This window comes from Ctenopharyngodon idella, chromosome 19 (assembly GCF_019924925.1).
Source record: "Ctenopharyngodon idella isolate HZGC_01 chromosome 19, HZGC01, whole genome shotgun sequence".
In the NCBI taxonomy this organism is placed as follows: domain Eukaryota; kingdom Metazoa; phylum Chordata; class Actinopteri; order Cypriniformes; family Xenocyprididae; genus Ctenopharyngodon; species Ctenopharyngodon idella.
In genome coordinates, this window is record NC_067238.1 from 2,674,540 (window position 1) to 2,702,406 (window position 27,867).

Sequence of the window (27,867 nt, forward strand, 5' to 3'; positions counted from 1 at the left end):
ATTATATACTTTCAATGAAAGCTTTAAGTAGCCAGTGAATGTTTATTTGTAGCGAGTCTGCTGTTTTGCAGGTTGCAGACTGCCCCTGCACAGACTTGTTAGCAGACACACACAGTTCATGTCTAACACTCATCTGTTTCGGTTTTATTCACGGGTAACGCTGGCCCTGAATTGAGTGTCAGTTCATCCCTCTCACTGAAAGTGTACTAGCGAGTAACTTTTTCCAAGCATTTCCTTGTGCTATACTTTTCTCCACTGCCACCTCCTCTCCCTTCTGCTGCTATCGTCTGGCTGTCTGCCCACATGCCCATGAGAAAAGCTTAAGTGAAAAGCACTTCAATCAGAACTTTTCAAATCACAAAATAAAATGTAAACGGATGCAGATGATTTAATAATGAAAGTGATGCTGAAAATATTTATAATAACAATACACTGTTGTGATTGTCGGCATGAAAAGAAAATTCACCCTTTCTATTTTGTAAAAGCATATTATAGATCTTATTTTGAAAGATTTATCTTTTCATAAGTTTCATAGAAAAATTGATCACCTAATTTTTAATCAGTGTCATAACTTCTGGTGAGACATCAGACTTAGCTCTGGTATGTATGCAGTATTTAAATTAAGTCTGCTTAAACTCCGCCCCTCCACAATTGACTGCAAGCTCGTGTTCACTTTTGAGTGAGCCCACATCTCTAAATCCAATCAACTTGAATGTACATCGCAATACAGAAGAAAAAAGTCTGTCGCTATTGCCGTTTCATCACAATTTGGTTTGTTCATAAGGGAATATCTTGTCTTCGCATGCCTGGTATAATTAAAACTTTATACTGATAGTTACAGATGGTCACAGTTACATCATGTCCCTAGTTTATAGTTTTATGTTGCAAAATTAATGTTTGCTTGCTAATTGGAGTACTTGGTTCTTATTGTGTTCTCTTTAGATGGGCTATGGACAGCATGGCCCAGGTAGCTATGGTCAGAACCAAGGTGGTTACTACGGACAACAGGGCCCTTCAGCTCACGGAGGCCCCCAGCAGTCTCCATACCCTCAGCAGCCCTCCACTGGACCAGGCTCTCAGCCCCCTTATTCCCAGCAACCCCCTGGTCCTCCCCATGGCCAGAGTGGGCCCTCTTACGGGCAACCTCAGGGCCCCCATGGTCCCCCTCAGGGCCCCCATGGCCCCACTCAGGGCCAACCTCCATATTCCCAGACTGCACAGTCAGGACAGCCTCCCTACCCCCAGTCCCAGGGTCCCCCTCAGTCACAGGGTCCTTCTCAGGGCCAGCAAGGCTCTCAGTCGCAGCCTGGATACTCTCAACCACCCTCCGGTCCAGTTCAGCCGCCTCAGCAGCAGGGACCTTCACAACAGCAGCAGGGCCCACCACAATCACAGCCGCCCAGCTCAGTGCCGCCTCAGTCATCCCAGCAACCTTCAGGACAGGGTCAGCCCTCACCTTACTCCCAGACCCCTCCGCTGCAGTCTCAACAACAGCAGCAGTCGCCCTTCCAGCGCTTTCCTCCACCACCTCAGGTAAAAAAAAAAAAAAAAAATGACAGGTTTTAACAGTATCCAAATACTTGGAGCTGCTTTGATGAACACTATCCTTACACAAGTGCTGTGTTTGTTGCCCTTATATAAAATGCTTCTACATCTTGTTGTCATTACTTTGTTCCTCAGGAGCTTTCTCAAGACTCCTTCAGCTCTCAATCTTCAGCTCCTTCCTCCAATCAGCCCATGGTGTCTGGTAAGAGCGGTCCAGAGGAGAGCATGCAGGGACGACCTTCCAGTCTGCCTGTGAGTATTATTAATGTTTCAAACCAGAATAATGTCATGCCATGCTAGCTTTCAAACAGTTTAAAGTGCTTAAAGGGTAAGCTCTCTTGCATTATGTCTATGCTACGGTTTGGTTACTCAACAAAATATTTTTAGTTTATCTACCACAGCTAGCTTATGCTTTTGTGCCTTAATGTATACAAACTTGTCCAAAATGTCTTTGTTTTTGGGATAGTGATTGGCTGGAAGACAGTAGTACTATACAGGGATCAGATCCGTGGCTGTAAGGTAGTTTACTTGGTAACTGGCATTGAACCTTTGAGAAAGATTTGTGAGTTGTGAGGCGGATGGTAAATATCATAAAATGTGTCCCTAATCATTGGTATCCTGTCCTTCTCCAGAAGGGCCACCATCTTGCACAATTTAGCTCCAGTCCTAATTAAACACACCTGAACCAGCTAATCAAGGTCTTTAGGGTTGCTTAAACCAGGGGTTCTCAAAGTCTACATTCAAAGGTCCAAATCTGAATTTTCATCAATGTCAAAGGTCCGGAACAATTGGTTATTACAAAATTCAACACAAATCAACACACATTTTTGGAAAAAATAAAGTGCCTTTTGCATTCAAAATACATTCATAACAAGTGCAAAAGTAGCAAAACAATTAAGCATTGTCAGTGTCAGCGTTTTTTATGAACAAAACACAACACAAGGTAGGCAAAAGCCGCTTTTCCACTGTCGGGCCGAACGGTTCTCATTTCGTAATCATTCCATTTCGTGCCGATCTGGGCCAGCTGGTGCGGTTGCGGTTTAATTTTCCACTGTGGGGCTGATAACGGCCGCTCTTTGGAATGTAATACAAAAGCGTCTGTCATTGTCTTGGTAACGCAATGGTTTATGAGATGAGATGTAAATAATGACCACGTTATGGAGGATGATCAGTTATTTCTTTTAATTGTATTATTAATTCGTGTTTACATCGCTCAAATAGAGCTCAGCTAGCTACAGCGAAACTGGTAGCCAGGTAACATACAAGTGACCAATCCTGAGTGGTGACGTCACTTCACAAATTCTACCAGCATGATTCAGTGCCCGTGCCCAGAACAGTTTTTGTAATCATGCCGTGCCATACCAGGCTCAAGTGAAAACACAACTGGAACCGTTCCTTACCATTCTAAAAACGGTTCGGCCCGACGGTGGAAAAGCGGCTGAATGTCTGTACTTTGTTTCATAGTGGCGTTTGACATTTCCACTCTTCACAACTCCAACTGTCTCGTTACAACCAATCAGAATGGCTTTGTGCTGGGTTGGGGCGAAATGAACGCATACCTCTGTCCAATCATCTTTGAAAACTATTTTCTTCTGCAACTTTTCTTTTCCTGGAAACTGACATCCTCACCCATCTAAACGCTCACTGCGGCGAAGTGTCGCCCGATTACGTCAAACGTCATATGCTCACTGGATGTCATGACAACAATGTCACGGAGGTAAACTTTAAATATCTCGCCTTCGCTTTCATTTCGGACCATCTGCAAAAAGACATAAAAAACAAAAACTAAACATGATTTACAAGTTTAACATGCGTTTACCAAAGTAGGAAATCCCTAAAACTTTTAATCCCTTACACACAATTAGTGCTCTTGAAATATGAAATGGAGGCGGATCCAGATTGAATTCCTTCCGGATCTGGACCGGAGTCTGGACTTTGAGAACCCCGGACTTTGAGAACCCCTGGCTTAAACCCTACAGGGAAATGCGTTGTTCGGAGCAGGTTGAAGCTAAACTCTGCAAGACATTGGCCCTCCAGGTGCAGGATTGGACACCCCTGCCCTAAGTGCCTCGGAAGAGAACTGCACTTAAGCAGCACATAGCATAAGCACTGCCCCCCCGCCAGGCTACATCTGTGACATACTTGTTACTTTTGGATGGGTAGAAATTCTGACCACAAGTCTATGCTGCTAAATTCTCTGGTTGTGTTCTGTACAGCCTTGCATGAAAACTATTGAGGCCAGTGTGAAAGATGCTTGGGACACTTAACATAATTACCACTTTTCCGATCAGGCCAGTGCTGCATCATTACGAAAGTTTATTATTTGCATATTTTTAAGTCTTAATTTAAACGTTCAAGTGATTTTAAACTATTCATGCACAAAAAGATGCAAAAGAAAGTACTTGAATTGAAACTCAATTCAGTACTTGTATGCTGTTTCCTGTCCGCACACACACAGAGAGCCTCGTCTCAGACAGCTCTGTGTGGGTGCCAGAATATGGAAAGGAGTTCTCTTTTGTGTTGTCTTTTGTTGTGTGTATTTTTCCGTGCAAGTACAAGTATGTATGTAAGTATGCTTGTCTTGGTGAGTGTCCCCGTAAACACGGTGGGTCTTAACTAAGGTGAGAAACAAAAGGCATGCATTAGCTCTTAAAGTGACAACAATCAAAAATCAAAAAACAAAAGACAAAAAGAAATCACTCCCTTATCTTGACTGAACAACTTTTGTAGCTTTAACATGCGTTAATCTGTATTTAAGTCATACAGTGAAGACTATGCAGTGTTATTTTTTGTTTGATTCAATTTCTGTACCTGAATACTACTTTTAGACCTACCTGAAAAACTTAAAGTACTGTTTAATTTGTATCTTTGTTCTTTTGTATTTTTTGTGCTGTTGCCTGTTTATTTATTGGCTGTTAAATTTTTTTTATTTTTTTATTTTTTATTATTTTATTACTGACTATTCACTTGTCTTCAGTAATGTTTGAACTTTATAGTGGTTTTTGCAGTGCTAACGAAATTGGAATTGAGGATTTTTATTAAATATATATTTTTTTGGTGGGGCCAGTGAAATGTTTTGCAGGCCAAGTAAAAGTTTTAACCACTGGCTCCCTCTGGGCCAGTAGAAAAAAATCCTTAACGTTGAGCCTTGTGTATCATTCTATGAAAGAACTTATGTTTTGTTTCACACCTAAGTGTTGTGTGGTACTGGTTTGTCTAATTTACCCAGCATAAACCTTATATCATACTACATGATGGTTACAAGGTTAATTCCAGTCCAAGATAAGCACGGACGCCAAAAATCGGCTATACAAGATTAGCTGCTTTTGGAAATCAGGTCAGCAAAAACCTGAAGTGAATCACTATCACTGTGAAAAACATTCAGGATATGGTGTGCGTGTGTGCGTTTGCTTATAGGTTAGCAGATACAAATAGCTCATTCAGAGCAACAGAGTGTCCAAAATTTCCAAATGACCTGAGATAATTAATGAGAGAGAGAGAGAGAGAGAGAAAAGTGTCTAATAGAGAGTTGGCAAATGACTGGAGCTCAAGGGCTTGAGAAGGTAAAAGGAGGATGAGTGAGTGAGAGAAATGAGATCGTTTCGTCTCTGCCAGTGGGGGATGCCCTCAGGATGTGATTTCCTCTTTATTTATATATTTCTCTTACGTAGCCAGTGACTGAGATTGGCTGAGATTTTATTCAATCCAAGGAATCCCCATGGTTGCCTGCAGGAAAGGCAATAATAATGTAGCCCTCGATTGACCCCTTCTACCACCAACATGTCCCTCATGCTCTGCTCTCACGGTAGATTAGCCCCTACTGCTAACTTTAGCCCGGCCGACACCAAAGGTAAAACCCCTCCAAATCACTACCTGACCTGCATGTGAGTTATCCAGCTGTGTAACAAAACTACTAGAAGCTTATTGGTACTACCATGCTGAGAAACAATACTGGGCATATATGTATTGTTACAGGGTTTATTTGTGTTAGGGTCTACATTTTCCACTCCTTGTAGCCTCAAAGTTCTTTAGCCCTAATACAGAAATATAGTGCTTTCACCTCCTTGAATTATTAGGCTTTGGGATCTTTTAGATTAAGTCTTCATTTGTTGGTTTTTGAGGACTGATTTCATGAACGTTAATGTGGATTAAAGCCGCCAACTGCAGAAACATTTTAGAGAGTGAATAGGGACCAGTTTAACTGGTTCAGCTGGTTTCCTGACAGTCGTTGCTTCACACTGCAACGAGTGAACAAGTCTAGCAACTGTACACTTTGTCAGCGCTCTGTGAACTGTTTGTTCTCATGCATGCTTTGTCGTCTTCACTGAAGGATATTTACAGCATTTTTTAACGTTTGATTTAGTAGTGGCTGCTGTAGCTGAATTTCTAAAGGCATTTCTTTGTGTAAATTAGTGAAATCATTGCACATTATTTAAAGAATAAAAAAGTTTTTTTTTTTTTTTTTTTATAAATCTTTTAAAAAATGCATCTTGCTCCACCTACAAAACAATTTTCTGTTTCGGCTGATGTTACTGAGGCCACACACATAAATGTGAAACGTGAGTATGAGGCTACTGACAATAGTAATGCTATTCTGAAATCTTGCTATCGGGTAAAACTTCTCAATAACCTTCAAAACACTCAACTTCACATGGTGAGTGAAGAGATATTTTGTTGCTTGGTTATCCCTGTCCACAGTAAGGCCTCATTGGTCTAAAACCTGTCAGTTTGCATAGCATTTTTGCTTTTAGAGTGTTATTTTAATTAGATTATTTTAAAGTGTTTAGATTTTATTCATTAATTGAAATACTTTTAAATCTTCCTGTGCCATAGATATTTGCTAAGGCCCCTAGTGGGCCCCCGTCCCCTGGTTGAGAACCACCATGTTAAAGGGATGTCAGTACCTTTTATTGAACTCTTACAACGTGCAACCGCAGTTCACTGTGCCTTATTTAACCTAGTGAATAGGGCTGGACGATATTGGAAAAAACTGATATTTTGTTTTTCTGCTATAGCGATATGGAAAAAATTCACCAGATGACTTGAATAGCTCTATTTGAAAAGAATTAATCATTCTAGGATGATCGGGGTGATTTTGTAGGTGAGTGAATATGCATAGAAAATAATGAACAAATTACAAGCATAGATAAATATAATAAAACAAAGATACAAATTAAATAAATAGTGCTTTATATATTTCAGGTAAGTCTAACAGTATTCAGGTACAGAAATTGAATAATCAATTGTAAAATAACACTGCATAGTCTTCCCTGTATAAATTAAATATAATTAATCTGTGTTAAAACTTGTGACTTTCCTCTTTCTCTTTTGTTGTTTAACATTCATGACACAGAAAGCAGCAGGGGGTGCTGTCACTTTAAGACCGAACGCACAGCGCGGATCCAAAATACTGTTAAACATCCAGTTTTCTTTTTCAGTTGTTTAGTTCACCTAGGCCATAGCCAGTTGTTTACGAGGATAGGCAATCTTTTACGTGCATTTTAGCTTTTTTTTTTTTTTTTTTTTTTTTTTCTGCGTGTATGTGTCCGTTCAGGCACAAATAGATGCGGAAGAGGACGGCATGCGGTGTTCACGTGCATCTGCGCTGCTCTGTGTGTGCGTGCACATAATACGTTCAGAATTGAGTTCTGTTTCGCGTCTTCATGCGCTAAACTGGTTTAAAAATCGCTTGAATGTTTAAACTGACAGGACCTAAAACATGCTGAAATGATAAACTTTCATTGTATGATGGTCAAATTTTGCAATAAATCAGAGAATCAACGTGCGTTTTGAACTGTGGTGTCTGGTCCGTACAGATTAACGTTCCCTACTAGACATCGCACATCCTGCGATGTGACTATCGTGGATGCGCACATCGCGATTTCGATGCTAAAATGATATATCATGCAGCCCTAGTGAATTGATGCTTTTAAAAGTCTTTCTGCTTTAAATAAGTGTAAAGCCACATTCAATGATTGGCAATTATATTGACAACAAAAATAATTGGACTTGTGGGTTTTTGTTGGCAAGATTCTACCTTCAGACAGCTTTTCATGAGCTTGCATTTGTCTTACTTAATACCCATTTGGCATATTCCTCTGTAGACGCACTCTGGTTTACCATAATGTCTCCGTCATATGTATCCTGATACATGCCAAGATAGAGAAAGACAGAAAGCTGGAGCTGATCAGATACGGGGGAGAATCTGAATCCAAAAAACTGATTCCCCAGATTGTGTCTTCATAGGCAGAAAGACTGGGCATCTTTTGCTGTGATCCTGATTAATTAGTTTTGAATTATGTTTTTTCTTTTTCATTTCCCAAATTAATCTCGATGCAGTGTGGTTCATATCAGTCGAGGATCAAATCAAATCCTCTTCCATTTGGTTGATGATAATGGTGTTTATGTCCGCATATACGAGCGAGAAAGATCTGGCGTGGGGAGATTTCCAATAGCTTGGGATTTCAATGTGGGACGCCCTGGAAGTGATATATCCTCTCTGTGTGTGAGAGAACATGAACACTCCCTCTAGTCTTTTCTAATCTCCTCCAGTTCCTTTCTGACGGGCTTTTGTGCCCCTTCCTCAAAGTGCGGCTAATCCGAAGCAGTATCCGCCTCCCCTCTGTACTTCTAAACTCTGCCGTGTCTTCAGGGGTCTGTCACCCCCGGCCCCTCATTTCCCCCACTGCCTTTATATCTCACACTCTTCCTTTTTAAGTCAATATTCTCAGTGTCCTGTAAGTGCTCCATTTGAATTGTCCCTTAAACTTTGTCCATAATCTTTTTGCAGTATCTTATTCTGAGATGCATAATAAGTAAATGTGCTCAGGCCTGGAGGGGAAGGTCACATGTTACTCACACGCTCGTTAGTTTTTTTTCCCCCCTCTTCCTCCCAGTGGAAAGGTTTTATGGAGTAGTAATTCTGAATCACAGGGGCACAGCCCGTTGGGAATGCGAGAGAGACGCTAAGAGAAAATGGGGCTGGAATACAGTGAGATGGAGATAAAACTCATTGTGGGTATCGCCCACTAGTTCATGATACACATCACAATATCATAATCACTTCTTATATGCAATCTAATATGTATTAAAAAAAAAAATGCTTGACGGGTGTGCATATATATAGCAGGTTTGCAGATGGGGTTTAGAATTAAGAATTTGTTCTTATTCAGATTTTTTTTTTTTTTTTTTTTTTTTTAAAGTTGAATTATATAGGAAACACTGATAGGGATGAAAGCAAATGGAGAAAGAGGGTGTCAGGATGGATTGAGGCAGGATATTGAGAATGAAAATAGAAATGGAATAGAGGAAAAGTGTGTTGGAAAGACAGAGCAAGCACGTTAGACACTGAGCCATATTCACACAGGAACCCCAGTGGCTGACATCATTTTAAGACCACCCGCATTTTTCCTCAGCACCCCCAACCTGACAGACCACCAGTGCCAAGTTCTCCAGTACTGTCTGCGGCTCTTTCCATCCATCTTTCCTCTCTTTCTGTCCTGTTCCTTTTCACTTAGTTTCCCATCTAACAGTTTTGTCTTTGTTGAAGTTTCCTTTTTTTCTTACTCTCACATTGTTGTGCTGTCTGGTTTCGGAGTGGTGTATTTATGGCCCTCTTTTTACTCTTTTATTTTGTTGTAGTCTGTAGCTTTTATATTTATTATTAGCATAACTATTGCTCTTGCTCATACATAGGGTTAGTGATTTCAACAGTCATTGCTCAACCCTCCATTGTCTGTGGTATGAACATGTCTCAAAAAATGTAGCTTGAGAAAGGGAGTGATACTACTTTACCAAATTATCAGAATAATCAGATATGATTTTTTGCCTGGTGGAGATAAAAGGAATGTTATGGAAGCCCGTTTCCACCACGGAATTAAAAAAATAAGGTAATAGAGACTTTTAATCTCACAATTCTACATTTATTTTTCCAAATTCCAAGTTTATGTCTTGTAATTTTTAGTTAACGTCTTGCAGTTCTGACGTTTTTTCCTCAATGTAAATTTGCAATTCTGAGAAACATGCCAGAATTGAGATATAAATTCGTAATTGTGATAAATCCTATTTTTTTTTTTCCTCAGAATTGCAAGTTTATTACACAATTATGGATTCATCATTATGACTTTTTATATATTTTGAGTTAAACTGCAACTTTGCATCTCAATTTTCCCATTTTGATACCACAGGGAAAAACTGCCATATATATACTGCCATATAGATATTTTAATATTCTCATAATTTTTGTCCATCCATTGAAATTCTAGGCAATCAAGACACGCCATAACAGTAATACATATAGTAGTTTAAGCCAAGTCTTCTGAAGAGAGCTTTGTATGATGAACAGATTTTAATTTAGGCTTTTATTCACACATAAATATCGATCAATTGCCATACAGTTATCTAATATAAATGTTTGCTCAATGTATTTTTTACATTGGGGTAATTTTATCACAATAGCTTACATCAGTGGTTCTCAAACTTTTTTTGGATACACCCCCTTTAAACCTTTATAAATCTGGTGCCCCCCCCCACACACCTCTGACTACCAAATAATTTCACTAAAAATTATGAAAACGTACAATGAGAAACACCTGCAATAGTTTCACTTTGAGTTTGTGATGTCGTTGAATCATTAAAAAATATAACGGTAAGAGAGAATAGATCAAAACACTACTTTTAATTTAAGTGGGCTTGTTGAAGAATGATTAAATTGTGGAATTAGCGTTCGGTGCCACTTTATAAATGCAGAGCGCAACTGCAACGGCTGTTTTCCATATTTTTTTTCCTTTTTTTTCCTCTGCTGATCTTCCGCACCCCCAAATTGAACAAAATGTATTCAAATGATTATCTTATAATAAAAGGGAACTTAATTCGGGATGCACAAGCTCTTTGAGAGGTGGCTTTATGTGCGTGCGCTGTGGATATGAGTACAAAGAATACCGTCTCTCAAAGAGCATGCGAATACTACGAAGTGATATAAAATTGCTTGCATGTTTAAATTGGCAAGGCTTAAAAAGACGTAGGCAAGTGACATCTCCATCAGCTGTTCCGAACCACGATCGAAAGTGTTGTATCGCAGCGCGCAGCTCGCTTATAGTGCAGATGCAATGTCATTTTGAAGCTAGAAGCCATTTGCTCATTTTGAAAGATAGAGAGAGAGGAGATGTGGCACTGCTGATTAAATTACTAATAAATGTTTGCGGTAATATCCTGCATTATAAATGCTAAACCTGCAGGAATGAGTAAAATCATGCGCAATACTTGCAGTCCTGCTCCGAAATTCAGTTCCTGTATGGTATGGATTTAATATCGATACTATGGCATTAGATTGTGGTATCGTACCAAAGCCAAAATTGTGGTATCAAGCCAACCCTAGTGCATGCTTTGGGTGTGAGCGCGAAACCAGTGCAAATGCATAAAATTATGCAATCCTGTGGTGAAATTCAGGCCTTCTTCAACCAGAGTGAATGAAACGGGCGCGTGAGAGGAGGCAGGTCTGTGTCAACTCGCTGTTGGAGAGAAGAGCGCAAGAAAGTGCAGCTGGTATCGGTGTATCGATATTTTTGACCACACTAGTAGGTGTATTGAAGGAGGGACTCGAGCCATATCATGGGACTAAATAAGGTTTCATAGCTTTGGAGATAAGACACTTCTGACCATCTAACAATGTGATACTCACCTTGGCACTTACATAGTGGCAATTACCTACAACACCCTTGAAATGTGGTGATATTTTGCACTTTGACATGCACTACTGCAGTGTTTATCACAGAACACCAGGTTGAAGCATTTAACTTTAAAATGTATAAAATTTTCTAATGGAAAACACAGAAATTTTCTCTTGACACAGACTTATAAACTAAATTTAATTTTCTTCAAAAAATGTAATCTAGTTTGAGTATATAATTCTGCTGCTTTCTTTTAGAATAACACTGTCCTTCAACTTTTCATTGCTCTCTCTGTGTGATCTGAATGTTGTTCAGAAGGCAGCGGTTCAGCGCAGCTCTCGGCCTGTTTTGCGCGGCTGTGCCGTTGCAGTATTCAGAGTCTGGGGCGTGTTTCCTGTTGCTATTCTGGGTCTTCCTGTGTGCGCGTGGCTTATTCATGTTCAGGGGCTTTAGGTTGCGCTTGTTCATGTGCTCTCTGTTGCACAGTTTTTCCCTCGTCCTGTGTGTTAGTTTAATTAACAGAATCAAGCAGGATTCAAGAAAAGCTGCAGTGTTAGTTTGCAATTTATGCTTTTCCAAGAGATTTTTTTTTTTTTTTCTAAAAGGATTTGTGTATCAAATATGTTTCACTTGAATTTTTTTTTCTCCTTCCTCCCTTCGTTGTCTGTCTCTCGCACGCTCGTTCACACACCCACTCTCAGCACCCCCCCCCCCCCCCCCCCCCCCTCTCTCTCTCTCTCTCTCTCTCTCTCTCTCTCTCTCTCTCTCTCTCTCTCTCTCTCTCTCTCTCAGTGCTCCTGCTCGGCTGACGGCAGCACAAAGGCCGTGTCTCACTGCAGCACTCTCTCTCTTTCCCTCTACTGCCTCTCCCATTATTTCTGTTTTTCCTCATCTTTCCTCTTCCATACTTTTGAATTGCATCAATACAGTGATTTTATTCAGGGTTTTTTTTTTCTCTTGTTGTTTTGTAGATGGGATTTAGAATTAAGAACTGGTTCTTATTTAGAACTAGTTCCTTTTTTTAATTTTTTTTTTTTATAAAAAGACAGTCATCAATTACATTCACGATGTTTAGTTCCATTAGTGGTTCTTAAACGTCAGCCTCCATCCCCAGGGCTGGGTGGTGTGGCGATATGTTCCGTGTGATGGTAGAGATGTTAACCAAAGGATTTTGTTATACTGTTTATACCTTTGTATATCTGTGGTACAATTTAAGTCAAGTGGCAAGCAGAAAACTGTAGAGTGATGCAGATGGATGCTTCCAGTGTAGATTTTGATTATAATGAAAGTGTGGTTTTGTGTAGGGATGTGCTGCTGTAAGTAACTGTTGGAATTCAACTGTTTGCACACACTTATTTTTGTAAACAACTTTGAAATGTGGCTTATGCAATCCTATTTCTAAAGTTGTACTGTATTTTAGTCTGTTTTTAACTTGTAATGCAGGATGCACTCATTCACAATACGTCACATTAATGAAAATAATAAAGGTGCATTGTCTGTTGTCATTAGTTTAGCGATGTATGAAGTGTCATTCACACAGAAGTCACTGAAACCAACCAGCTTCCTGTTGGTCAACATGGCAAATCTTTGTGACCAATTGAACCTGTTGTGAAATGTGTTGGGAAATCTTTTGCCTTAACACGAAATTCCCGGTCCTGTGGATTCTTATCAAAAAATGAGTAATACTTAAATAACTGTGTTCAGATATAAATTTGCAACTGCGATAATGTTTTTCCTTAGAAAAATGCAGACAGAACATCACACTAAAATACTTGTAAGCCGTACTTATATGGAACTATTTCCTGCACTGCTATTCAGGCATGTTTGTCCTTTCTCAAAAGTACTAAAAGAATTGTTACAGAATATCATTGAATGTAAATGGAACCAGAATCTCATTAAATTGCTTACGATTCCTATCCCTATTTGGAGATCTCAGTTCTCTCGTCTCTTATGCTTGGACTACAGCTCCAGCGTTTTTTCTGTGCTGTATCCATGTCTCCGGCCCTGTGCTCTGCTCAGTTCTGACTCTGGGGCCGCTCTGCTGTGGGAGGGGCGTTGCTCTGGAGAAGAGGAGGCAGACAGGCTGTTTTTTTTCCCTCTGTCAGGCACCCAGCCCCCCAGTATCCTCCCTTCTCTCTCCCTCTGTTTTCACCCAGACTGGGCGGCTGCCTCCCTTACAGAAGCATCTGTGGTTCCCGCTACTATTGTGACCCACACAATAGACCCCCTAATGCACTCATACAGAGAACCCCTCCCCAACACCGTCAAACATGAGAGAGAGAGAGAGAGAGAGAGAGACGATGGATCAGTCCAGATGCCTGTGAATAGATGTTTTTATTTGCAGCTCTGACGATGGTGCCCATATGATGTGATAACATTTGGCTTACAAAATTATTCAGTGCGTCACTGAAGGATATTTTTACTCATGGAAACCCTTAGTTGTTATAGTGTTTTGAACATATTTTATCTGGTGTAGTTATTAACCAAAATTTATGAGAAATACCAAAAGACATTGAGAGTATTTATCTGACTTTGGCTGTGTCCGAGAGCTTAAAAATGTTGCCTTCGGAGGAAGGTAGGAAGGCATCAAGTCACGTCTGAATCCAACGTTAGCTTCACTTGCTGTCCCCTGAGATACCTTCATCTGATCGATTTTTGAAGGCAGTATAGATGTATCCTTTGCTGTCTATGATATCCCACAATCCTGTGTTACATTCTGTAAAAGTTGAGCTGAAAAACAAAGATGGCATCTGAAAGTTGCGGTTGGTGGTCAGTTTGTGTAAATGTACATTTTTGACCAACATTTTCCACTTTTGATGTCATTCTAGTGAGAAATTATGGTTGTACTAATTAAATATTTGCTTAGTTATCACCAAAACTGTCTCTGTTTTGCTATAGATCATTAAAATGTTACACTGTCTCAGAAGTCGGTCCAAATCAGTTTCGTAAGATACCTTCATGCTCAAATGCTGCCTGCAAAGTCAATCCCTGATAGGGCAGCGAGGCAACAAGTCAGCTGCCTAAGTTTTCGGATGCAGCCCTTGACTCGGTGGCTCCAGCTTTGATTGGTTTACTGGTAAATCCAATCACAGACATTCAATCACTCTTAGAGAGAGTGACCATGGCATATAGCGCAACAGTCAGGTTCCGGAAAAATCCCATTCATTTTCCCCATGGATAAATTGAGTTGTAGTGATTAATGTGTAAGAGGTTTAAAGACACGCCAGGAGCTCTGAGGTTAAGTGATGATGTATGTTTCCGTAAAAGCCTATAGTCAGTGTGATTACAACTTGCTGATATATATATATATTTTTTTTTTAACTGCTTAATTGCAGTATTTTCAGTGTAGAACTCCATTACCCATAATATTCAAGAGAGATCCACCAATCAGAGAAGTCACTGTTACCATGGAAACACTGCACCAAAAGTAGCAATCCTATGAAACATTGAAAACTAATGGTGTAAACGTGTACATTGTGGAACAATGTTGGTATATTTTTAAAAATATTGCAGTAAACTTAAACTTTTAATTTTGAATATTTCAGTACTTTGTCCTCTTGGATTAAATTGTTAATCAACTGCATTGTTTCATGGGACGGGTAGTTTATTCCCTTATGAAGTAAATTGAGGTTCTTAACTTTCAATTAGGGCTGTAACAAGGCTGCAACAACAAAACGAAAATCGATAATCATCAATAATGAAAATTATTGACAATTAATTAGTTTTGAAGTGTAATATTTTGAATAATAAGATACAGAAAGTAAAAGATGGATTTTAACTTAATCAAAAAAAAAAAAAAATCAACAGATTAATCGATTATCAGAATAATGGTTAGTTACAGCCCTACTTTGATCAAACGTTGTGTTTATCTCTGAGCTGGATGGTTTGGTTCTTGGCTTATACTCTTCATTCATAATTTAATTCCTGTGGAGAAAAATACTTTTGAACCTAAGACTGGAAAAGTAAGCAGTCATTTGCCCTCTGTTGCTTTCATTGACCACAGTTCATCAGCAACACCTGTAACCACTTGCATGTGTGTGGTACCAAAGCAGAAATGATCAACGACAGTGCCTGTCTTCATGTGCGAACAGTTTCAATCACATTAATATTCATATATTCCAATCCTCTGTTTTATTAACATTCTGGGTATGTGCAGACAGTTCAGGAGTGTTTAGGTTGGGGTGGGCACAAGTGCTCAGAAGTGACCGCAATGAAAACTGTTATTCTGTGACTTTTTTTTTTACTTAAAAACATTTCACACCGTTTGAAATTCAGTAACAACTATGCACAGATGTGCCAATACGGGGCTTAATTTTTTATTTTTATTTATTAGAGAGCAATTTTGCATTAGCACTGTTCATGGTGACTTTCAGTCTGGGGCAGCACTCCAGAGGGGATTAGGGGGCGTTCACACGGGACACAGTGCCAAGACCGCTGGGGTCTTGAAGTGGTTTATATAGAAAGCATTATTTAAAAGGAGTATTTATAACTTGGCTGAAGATGCTGAAAAAACAATGAGATGTAATGCAACAGCCAGTTTATCTGTTTGACTATTTGAGAAGAGAAAATTGCCCTTAGAAAGATCCATACTTTAGTGTGACGTGAGGATATGACCCTGGAGTGTGAAAAGTGAGTTATCAGCTATTACCAGCAAAGCTCAATAAATAAAACAAAATCACTTATTTTCTTTTCAGTTCCTTTCTGAGCTAGTGCAACTTACTCTTTTTACAATGTGAATGGAAGGGCTGCACAATAAATAAAAAATAAATCGCAATATGGCTGCTTTTTAATTAAACATTCTCTGCACGTTTTAGAGTGAAGCACAGCACTACCTTTTAAGCAGCTCATGATCTGATGTTTTCAGTATATCAGTTTGGCTCTGTTTGCAGTTGCTTGTGCTCCGACTTGGTCGGTTATAACATGCATTTAGGAACGAAGTATGCGGCAGCCATCTTTTCATATTTCTAATGAGAAGCGCTAATAAACCGGCTGTTGTCAACAAAAGACACTCTTTAAAAGATTACTTCACTTTAAAATGAAAATTACCTCAAGATTTACTCACCCTCAAGCCATCCTAGGTGTATATGACTTTCTTCTTTCTGATGAACACAATCTGAGGTATATTAATAAACATCCTGACGCATCCAAGCTTTATAATGGCAGTGAACGATACCAACGTGTTTGAAGCTCAAGAAAGTGCCTCCATCCATCATAAACGTACTCCACATGGCTCCGGGGGGTTAATAAAGGCCTTCTGAAGTGAAGCGATGCTTTTGTGTAAGGTAATGTAAAATATCCATAATAAATATCCATATTTATGTGTGTAAAATATCCATATTTAACAAGTTATAAAGTAAAATATCTAGCTTCCACCAGACCGCCTTCTGTATTCAACTTACGAAGACTCTCGCAGTTAAAAATGCTTGCGCTACGTCCTACGCCTTCTGTATTCAACTTACGGAAAAAGCGTAACTGACTTGACGGAAGGCGGTCTGGTTGAAGCTAGATATAATAGAACTTACCCTTTAAGGGCTGTTGCCTGCCAAAATAAAAGCTTTTGATTTAACATTTGAAAAAAAAAAAAAAAAATTGAGCCATCATTATTACTATTATAATTTTGCAGTTGTACTGTAAAATTGTGAAATACTATTTTTTTTTTTTTTTTTTACAGTGAAATATGACAATAGTAATTTATTTTTGTTAATATTTGTATTTAATAATAATGATTATTTCTTAAATGCTACTTTTTTTTTTTTACAGTGAAATTTTTACAAGATAATATATTAACTAGAAATGCACCGATACTAAATTTCTCTGCCGATACCGATAGTTTGGTTTTTCTTAAGGAAAAAAAAAATCTCTCCCAAATAATGTTGCAAACTATACAGGGAACCCTCTCATTTGGTACACTACAATATTAGAGGTTACAATTAACAGCAGAGGTATTATATTCAGCTGCTGTTTATTTTCAGATATAATAATTACACTCAAATAAAAACTAGAATGTATAAAACTTAGTATCACATAAGGTAGTTTTCATAAGCACTTGTCTTCATGGCAAATTTGCACAAACATATAATTAACAGTAAATAAGCTCCTCTCTAGTGTTTTTTTATTTTTTTATTTTATTTTTTTATATGTAGATAGCTAAGAAACTGTGAACATTGGAAAACATTCCTGAGGTATGTGACATTGTTCACAAGCTGTTTTATTGACGTCTTTCCATCGGCCATCGGCAGTTTTTAAACAATCGGCTGATGGCTGATAGTGATAATAGCTTTTATCGGCCGATACCAATTGTTAGCCATAGCATCGGTGCATCTCTAATATTAACCATATTATTATTATTATTATTATTATTATTTAACTTGATATTAGTTGATATATATATATAGTAATCACAAAGGAAAAATTGCGCTGCCCTGCAAAAAAAGCACTGCAAATCTGGAAGCGTCTTTTAGTATCACATTTTTAAATAGCACATTTAGCCAAATTGCGCAGCTCTGGTCAGTGGTGCTTGCTCATGCAGACGTCACAGGCATAATGGTTGCCAGCGCATTGCTAGATGGTTGCTAGTGTGGTGTGGATGGTTGCTAGGCTGTTCTGGGTAGTTTTTCGGTTCTTGCTTACTGACAAGTCAAGAGCTCACCAATAAATCTGTATGGTATTCTCGTCTCTGGCTATTCATTGAACTTCTCAAGCCATATCTAAAGCCTGATCACATCCTTTATGCACATCCCTAACCCTAATATGAGCAATAGTAGCAGTGATGCTTGCCTGTGCAAGAAGAGTATCTGTGTATGTGCTGAGAGTGAAGCAGTAATGGCCGCTGGTGGAGGCAGGGCCCTCTCTCTCCCCCATCACTCTCACAGTCAGTGGGCTGGTAGCGCCCCCTCATGGCTGACATCTGTACAGACACAGCACACAATACTCGGGTTCTCCTTCACTAGGGAAGAGAAGTTTATACCCCAAATCCTGTTCTGATTTGGTGTGAGGAGCAAAAATTTGTGAATAATCTTACAATCAGCTGTACGTGCGTATGTGTATGCATGCACGTCTGGCCTGGTGTGTTTGGGTTTGCTTTTAACTTGACGTCTGCAAGATGTGTTGCTCATCCAGATACGGTGATGCTGTGTAGTGTTAGTTGACAGCAAGTGAACGGTGAAGGCCTGTGTGTGTGACTGCACTGTGACCTCAGCGGCAGAGAATGGGAGCGGAGGGGGAGGGGGGGCTCCACTTTGCACTAATGTGTCAAGCACGTGGAGACAGTTGCTATGGCAACCTCACAGATGCAGCTGCGTGTGTGCATTTTTTTTTTTTTTTTTTCTCTGTCCCCGTCTCCTCCCTCCCTCTCTGCCTTTCCTCATTCTACCGTTTTGGCAACAGATGAATGGGCGAGTGTGTGTGTGTGTGTGTGTGTGTGTGTGTGTATGTGTGAGTGAACAGGAAAAGAAGAGGGAGTGGATCAGCATCCAGAGCCAGCAAGGGTCAGACTAAGTCTGTAGGTGCGTCCCAATTTGCAAACTTATGCACTATTCTGTGCCATTTTTTTAGTAAATAGTGCGAATAGTGTACACACTGAAAATGACAAAAAGAACAAGTGCAATTGAAATAGCTGGATGATGCACTCATTTAACCGAAAAACGAAGTGTGAAACATTGGACATGCACTCAACTGTCGCAGCTTTTCTTTGCATAGCAGAGGTGGAGGGGCTTTCAGACTCCAATACTGGATGACAAAATAACCTTATGAAATTCATACACTAGACGGTTGAGTACCTAGTGCATAGTATAAGTGCATAGCATAGAGCGTGTAATTTGGGTGTACATCCCCTCTGCACGCTGTCTTACCTCTCACAGGATTTTCCCTCACCTCATTGTGGCTGGTGTTAATAAAACACCACAAACAGCATTTGCTACGTCACAATGGGTTTCTGTTAAGTTCATAAACTTGAGTTTTTCACTGTGGTGTCTGTGAAACATGGCTGCCTTAGTGACTCTGTTGATATTCATCACAACTCACTGGCCTGTTTTATGCTAAATATATTTTTGAGAGTCCCTAAAGTCATTTGCTTTTGAAAATCTTATTTTCTAAATATCACTAAAGTGTCTTTAAGTAAAAGCTTTGATAATGTAAAAAAAAAAAAAAAAAAAAAAGGGAACAAATAAAGCATGTAAAAATAATTCTAACAAATTAAAAAAAGAGCATAAAACGTTTTAAACTGCCTGAAAAAAACATTGCTACTTCAGTGTAGCTTAGAACTAGTACTGTAGCTTAGTAATTTAGTGTAGCTTAGTTGCACATTTTTATTTATAACAGCAGTAATATTACAAAAAAAAAAACTCATAGTATTTATAGAGACATTGTTTAGTGTTTTTTTTTTTTTAATTTTTTATTTTTTTTTTTATTTTAGCATGATCCTTTTACTATGATTGAATTATTTGTGCTATCAGTGGTTGTAATTTAACTCCTAAGATAACGGTAAGCGGATTCACACGTCAACAAAACAGTTGTTTGAGAATTTTTGAATTTTTGAGAGTGTGACAAGACTGCTACTGACAGATGCCTTTTTCATGATAAGCATAGTTTCAGCAAAAATACCATGATTAGGGTTGCGACAGTACAATGGTATGGCGACATATGACGTTATAAACGCGTATGATTATCATATCATGCACATTTGCTGATCTACAGTATTGAAAAAAAAAATCCGAGAATTTCATCTGCGCATGCGTAACTACTTTTCACTTGACTGCTTACTCTCAACTTGCTCCACACACGTACAGTGAAGAAAATGTTAGAGACAGAGGCTGTTATCTCTAATCTCTATCCCCTGTCGAAAAATGTTAAAATTTGCAGTAGGCTATGGGAATACTTTGGATACAGAAAAAAAAACAAATGTGTATTTGTCCTTGAGGATACATTTTCAAAAAATGTAAAAGGAGGAAACACATTGAACATGTTCGCCTATATTCGAGAACACAGTTTATAACTTATGTCTTGTTTATAACTTAAGGTCATATGATTTTTTTTTTTTTTTTTTTTTTTTTTTTTTTTTTTTGTGTGATGCAGAGTGAATCCTGGAATCCAGTCATGAAAAAGGAATTTACAGTATAACACAGATGTTACGTAAAACACGCAAATTGATGGATGGATGAATGAATTGCAAGTAGAGCTGTGCAATAAATCAAATTGTGACAACGCAACACGGTTTTGCTAGGAATTTTTTTTTTTTTCACTAGGAATAGGTCAATTTTATAATGGTTACTTTTCTGAAATAATACATCCTTTATGACAGGTGGCCGACAAATGCGACCTCCAGAGGACGCAGCCTTCAAAATGAGACACAGCTATTGTCTGATGCCTATCACATACTACAGGATTTTCTGTGAAATCTGTCTACTTTGACTGGCCAAAATCTGCAGACTTGCTCTGACTTTCTGCAACTAGCATTAACTCCTCCAGACTGCAAACCAGGACACAAATCTGGGCAAAAGTCATATAGTGTATTCCAGATTTAAGATTTTTTTTTTTTTTTTTAAATTGGTTTTGAAACCCAACCAGAGAGTGAACTAAAGGAGAGGCAAGCAGAGGTGAAGCCTGGAGGGTCAGTCTGTGAATGCATACAGCAGTATGATGTATTGCTCTGTTCAGACAGTGTAACATGTTGCTCAGTACTGCTCTCATGCCCTGAACTGAGATGCTACTCTTGACCCCTGTGTCATCAGGAGAGCCCAGTCTGACCTCTCATGACTCCCTGACATTTAGAGATCACAGGGTCAGACAAGTTCATGTGACTCTCCTGTCAGGACAGAACGGGTTAAGAAACCCTCAGCCGTCAGTCAGATGACTGGTCTTATGATAGCAGAGTATTCCTGTGCGAAGCCACACTAAAAGAGTTAGTGTGATAGAACTGTCTGGCTTTGTAGAGGATTTTTTTTTTTTTTTTTTTTTCTCTCCATTTATCAGTGAAATTCTCTCACTATGTTTTGTATTTAATTGGATGTCTCAGTTTCTTCAAGTTTGTTTGAACTTGAGATATTAAATATTAAGGTCACAACAATCTAGCATTCTAGCCCTTAAATTTTGAAGGATAACTTTGTAACAATACAATGCTGGTTGAAAATGGGCAATGTCTGTAATATATGTAAATTAACTATATGTGCTCTTTCTCCATATTATTTGCACCCACATATATTTGTTGGCAAAAGTCCAGGCTGTTGCTGAATAGGTACTTTGTAAACGTTGGCACCAGATTTTTTTGCAATTTCATTTCTGATTTTCAGGGGGGAAAAGCGCACATAAAAGCTTGCCGCAAAGCACCGGAAAAAGTACTGATAGTGAATGTGTTGGGGAAAAAAATAGCAAGATATTAAGGATTCAAGGAGACATTTTAAATGTTTATTAATAAACTAGTGTTTTCTGAGTCTGTGTTGGCTGCAAAGATGTTGATGATGCTGCCTTGCCATCTCCGCAGTATAGTCAACGCACCTATAGAGAGTAATGCACCTTTCATACAGATTACATAAACAGTATTTCTTTTCGATTTTAACTGGTTCGTTTAAAAGGTAGACATTTCAAGCTTTCTATAGATGTATTTCTCATGTCTGAGGCAAGTAGCCTATATATGCTGGGTTTCGGTTCATTTTTGTGACGTGCTCCAGTTCACGGAGACAGAGACTGCAGAAAGCGCAGAAAGTGTTTGTTTTCTTGATTTTACAAGGCACTTTTTCTTGTCGTTTTCTTGTTGTTGTGAGTTTACACAAATTAATTTTGAATGTAGTACTCTTATCTGTATGACCAAAAAATTACAGTATTTTTAAGTTGTTTCTGCTGTTATCAGAAAAAAAGCAAGTGATCGCGTCGGCGCCTCCATGTCCTGCAGTAAGCGCGTTATACTTAGCTTCCACACTCTGCACAAACACTTGGATATGCACCTAATAATAGCACACATTTATCTAGGTTAACATTAGAGCGAGCAGCCGTGTTAAGTTGCTACTTGCATGTTTCAAATGATAAGCCATATTTGAGGTTGTTGGATGATAGGTGAAAGTTTGGATTTCCTGCCTGACATACTGTAATTACCACAAGGAACTGCCGTTAACAAGCTGTCCCTCACGGACCGCATGACTTCACCACAATTTATTTATTTATTTTTTTTCCTGCGACTAACAATTTTGGTTGACTAACGGGGGGCAGCCCTACTTAATATATAGGCAAACATACATATAAATGTGACGTCAGTCCCATGATTCTTTCTGAAAAGCCTTGTGTTTTTCATCCTTTGCACTTTCCACATTAATGTCATTGTTCACAGAGTTCTGTGACAAACTCGTCTCTGAGCAAAATGAATTTGTAACAGTTCTTAGGTAAATTGCAGAAGTTTCCCTAATGTGATTGTTATTAGGTTAGTTTTTTTTGTGCACACACACCCCGTTTCTGTCCTCAGAGTCTCTTCATTAATTAATTCCTTCTCTTTGGGATCAGTGATGCAAGACTCTGGGTTTACAGCACACTCTTGGGTAATAAACACCTTCCTCATGGGTCACATACACAGGAATCTCCTAGTAGACGCACACATGCCAACATAAACACATATCCACAGAGGATTGTTTCCTGTTAGGAGAGCAGACCTGGGTCATACAAACTCTCTCCATGGATGCATTAAGTGTGTGTGTGGCAGTTAAAACAGGAGCCTGAATCAGCGTCCTCCTCCTGTCTCTCCCTGTAGGGTTCCTCCAGCAGGTCACAGCCCAAAAATAGCAGCGGGCGCCGTTTCAAGTGCAAAACCGCCGACTTTGGGGCCGCAGCCAGTCTGCGAGTGTGAGATTTCTATGGGAATACTTGGCTAAGCTCCAGTCGGGCTCTGTGTGTGTGTGTTTCTCGTTCCACTCCCACTTTTTTTCCCTTTCCCTCTCTGATCTGACTGGCAGATGAGCTTGCAAATTTTCACTGAACACATGCGCTCCACGTGACGACAGTTTAGTGTGTAAATATTCCCACACACACGCACTCCTCCGCTGGGAGGCTTTATGACTGACTGCCAGATTGATTTCAGCATCACACCCCAAATGAACTCGCTGCTCATTTTGCTCAGGCTTGTTTTCAGGCAGCCAGTGTTCTGTAATGGGCAAAACCATCAATAATCAAAGACAAATGGTAGCACAAAATATCCATGTTTACTTCATGTATATTGAGCGAACATTTTCATATCTAATTCCTGTTTTTTTTATATTATACGTGTCATGTTGTATTTATGTTATGCACTGTTTGTGTAAATGTCGCTGATGTTTGCCCTGCAACTAGATTTTTTTTTTTTTAAGAAAATGTGAACAGTATTTGCCAGTGCAAAATTTGACACAGCAATGCTAGTTTTTTGTGGGTGGTATCCAGATTGTTGCTATTAGGTTCTGGTCAGGATGGTTCAACAATTTATTCAATTCATTCACCCTCATTTCGTTTTAAAACCATAACGCTTGTTCATCTTAGGAACACAAATGAAGACATTGTTATAATTCTCTCATTATTTGTGCTCATCCATTGAAAGTTTATGTAATCAAAAGTTTAATGCATCAAAAAGTACAAAAAGACATTGTATAAGTAATCCATATGATTCAAATTGTTTAATCCAGTTCTTTGGAACAGATACAGTCACTTTGTGATGAACAGATTTAATTTAGCTTTTATTAACACATAAACATTGATCAACGCACATGAAATATGGTAAACAAAAACATGCATGCTTGACACATTAGGCTTGCTGCGGTAGTTAGTGGTGTTATCAGTAATATCGGTGTTGTAGCAAGTTTATATACCGGTGTGAAAATTTCCTCACTGTGACATCCCTACTTGAAATTAAGCAATGAGATTTGTTTTCATCAAGTCAGTACAGGTGAGAAGACCTGGATTAAACCGCTCCATTCACATGGATTACTTTTACAATATCTTTTTATACTTTTTGAAGCATGAAAATTTTGGTTTTATGGACAAATGATGAGAGATTTTTGTTCAGATAATGAACAAGTCTTTTTGATTTATAACATTTTATAATGAGAATTTTCATTTTTGGCTGTTATCCCTTTAAGATTTAAATTGTGATGACAAACATCTTGGAGAGAGTTTTAGCATGATGTCCTTTATTATGCTAGTCATAACCATTACAATCTGTATACAATGCTAGAAGCAAGAAGCTCTTCCCAATATGCCAGAAGTACACCCATAAACCTTAGTCAGGGCAGTGCCATATTTAATTTTTGACAGGAATGAAAACAAGGCTGTGAGGGATAGAATACAGTGTGTTCATTGGATTGTACTGTTGTTCATCTGATAAGTTTTTTTTTTTTTTTTTTTTTTTTTTTTTTTTTTTTTTTTTGGAAAAACTTTCAGATGACAACTCCATAAAACAATTTTAAAAATTGTGATCTAGGACCTTTATGCAGTGTTGTCCCATTGTAAAGACAGCCTCGTTTTTATCTGCGTTAAATTCAATATGGCGGCTAACCTAAGGTCTATACAGCGTGCACATGCTTAGTTGATATAACTTTGCTAAGGTGTTCTGAAGGGGCTTTGTGTAACAATGGCCAGAGCAAGATAAACCAAATCTTACAAACAAATAACAAATACTCCAGTGGATCTTCCTCAACTGTCATGAGTTAGATGGTAGCAAAATCAAAAACAAGTAATCAGAGTCTGATATTGATCTAAATAAATATAGATAGGCCTGTAATTTAATATGGGGTTAGTGGTTCTCATTTATGGCTGTAATATTTCACAATTAATTGTATGGAATTGTGTAATACGAAATAAATCTTTTTTTTTTTTTTTTTACAGTGTGAAAAACTTTTGAGAGTGAATGCAAAAGTTTTGCGAGCGAACTCAAGAACATTGAAATATAATTTTTCCTTAGTGTAGCACTAGCACACATCTCATTAAATCATGTGATTTGAGGTATTATTATAGTCTGTGGCACAAGTTCTAAAGGCTTTGTTCAGATTGCTTAGAATGAGCAACAGTAATGGTGACGCTTGCCTTATCAAACAACACTAATAACATTTTTTTTTCATTCCTCTCGTTCTCCTGTGCAGGATTTGTCGGGCTCCATCGACGATCTCCCCACAGGCACAGAGGGTGCTTTGAGCCCAGGCGTGAGCACATCGGGTGTGTCCAGCAGTCAGGGTGAACAGAGCAACCCAGCGCAGTCGCCCTTCTCTCCCCACACCTCTCCTCACCTCTCGGGTATCCGTGGCCCCTCTCCCTCACCCGTGGGTTCACCTGCCAGCGGCCCAGCCTCGCGCACAGGACCCCTCTCACCCGGAACCATGCCTGGTGGGAACCTCATTTATATCATTTATTTTAATAATGCAGTTTTTTTTTTTTTTTTTCTTTCTTTTAGAAAATGATTATCAGTAGTTGACCGCTTTTTTTTTTTTTTTTTTTTTTTTTTTTTATATAACTTTGTTGTTTACACCACCTATAGGAAACCAAATGCCCCCCAGACCCTCGAGTGTCCAGTCGGATGGTATGTTACATTCCTCCATGGGTCAGGATAGAGGTGAGTCTTAGTTTTTGAAATTTCTGTGACATTGTATGATTTTTACAATTTGACTAAGGGCTGCGCGATTAATCAAAATAAAACCGAAAACGCGATATGGGTTGATCACAAAGCCTGCGATTGAATTAAATATGCAGAGTGGATCGATTCACAGTAAATGCTGCTCAACAGGAGTGCCATCTCTGAGTTTTTGTCGCTTTAACGTGCCGTTGGGAATGCAACACGCGCCAACCATCTTTCCCATACTTGAAATGAGAATCGCTTAACAACAAATGAGAAGCTTTAAGCTCCCTGTAGTTTTCCGTTGAAATAAGTTTAATGATTTAATGTCTACTATTTTTTTTTTTTTTTTTTTGCTATTATTCTTGCAAATGCTTTTAAACCATTTAAACCAAGCACCACAAGACAGACGAGAACGCGCTGTCTGTGAATGTCATGTGACACAGACTCGTGTGCACTGAAAGACGCGCACCACTATCAAGTAACTACAGAGAATTATGGCAAAATGTCAGTTTTGTCGAGTATCTTCATAAGAGCAGTCTTAAATGAGTAATATAACATCTTAAATGAACCTAAAGAGTTGTGAGAAAATTAGATGCTTGTCAGTTCTGGGTCATGTTCGGCAGCGGCAGATCTTAAGTCACAGCAGCCTAATAAACCAGTTTCTGTGATGTCTGTTAATCAAAGAACAAAGGTAACAGAAAATTATAGCTTTAATAAGGATTAATCTATATTTAATTTATAATTTATGCAGTGAAGACTGTAAAGTGTTTGAGAACTTTATTAAAATTCTGTATTTCCTACCTATTAGGCAGGTATGAAGGCCACAGGTAAATATGACATTTATTATAAAGGGTTTATGTGAAGATTGTTTTAAGTTCACTTTAATTAAACGTTATTTTTTAAAAAGCCTAATAAATGTTGAAATTGATAGCTTACAGTTACACTATAATGTTGAATGTCTATAATTAATGTTTTTAAAAAAATCATACAGACATCAGTACCAGTATTAGTATCAGTGATAATGGCCTTCATTCATTAAAAGATGCCATTAAACAAATATAAAAAGATGCCCCACCCCAAATTGTGCTGCCATAAATTGATTGTACTCTTCCTGATGTACCCTAGAGTAAGAATGCCAAGCTAGCTGGTCACTAAAGGTTCTGTGGAGACTGTAATAGGCAAATTATACATCATAAATTGTGGTTTGCTCATGCAAATTTGACCGTATTGCTTTTGAATAGTAAACTCTATTGGTGTCTACACAAACTGTGCAACAGACCATAATTTTTTACCAACTTTACTTCAGTGCTGTTCTATGCTGTGCACTTGAGTTTAGAAAGTTGCAGTCACAGCAATCAACAAACCAGACATCAAACACCTGGATCCACACCAAAACTACTAGCATTAAAGTAACATCAAGGATAGTTTACCATAGCATAACTGTGTCTGCTCTCTACAGTATATATGAGGAACCCTCAGATGCCATATGGCTCTCCTCAACCTGGGTCAACTTTATCCCCACGGCAATCATCTGGAGGCCAAATGCATGGTGGGATGGGTTCCTTCCCACAGAACAACTCCATGGGTAACTATGGGCCGCAGGGTGGCCAGTATGGACCACAAGGTGAGAAGCTTTATTTTTATTGAACATTTTACTGATGCTTTTTAAAGGGGGCCTATTATGCAAAATTCACTTTTACATGGTGTTTGAACATAAATGTGTGTCGGCAGTGTAGACACAACCACCCTATAATCGCAAAAATCCACCCACTTTTTTAATCCCCATAAATCATAAGCAGTGTCTCAGAACAAGTCGTTTGTAGATTCTACCTTTTGTGACGTCACAAAATGCCTAGGTCCCGCCCATGACTGCTGACAGACTCTGCCCTATTAGCATAGATATCACCTTCATTGAGCTGTACAGTCCGCCATGTTTATCTCCTCACCAGAGCATTTAACGGCAGCATTCAAGAAATAAATGTATTCTTATTTTATTCATTCAAGAGGAGTGAGTGATTTTCTGTTTTTCTTTTGCTGTTTAATTCATATTAACAGCATATACAGCAGTAAGTACTGTGTATTACGCTGCTTTCCAGTTAA

The 27,867-nt window shown here is 38.7% G+C and overlaps 1 protein-coding gene across 1 annotated transcript in view; it reads left to right on the forward strand.

Annotated features, from left to right (window-relative positions):
• arid1ab (AT rich interactive domain 1Ab (SWI-like)) overlaps positions 1–27,867 on the forward strand; it is a 73,323-nt gene that overhangs the window by 24,862 nt on the left and 20,594 nt on the right. Inside the window, exons 3-7 of the mRNA XM_051872777.1 lie at positions 943–1,533; positions 1,681–1,797; positions 25,298–25,538; positions 25,690–25,764; positions 27,227–27,391. Coding sequence (XP_051728737.1) covers positions 943–1,533; positions 1,681–1,797; positions 25,298–25,538; positions 25,690–25,764; positions 27,227–27,391 — 1,189 coding nt within the window. The remainder of the gene's footprint in view (positions 1–942; positions 1,534–1,680; positions 1,798–25,297; positions 25,539–25,689; positions 25,765–27,226; positions 27,392–27,867) is intronic.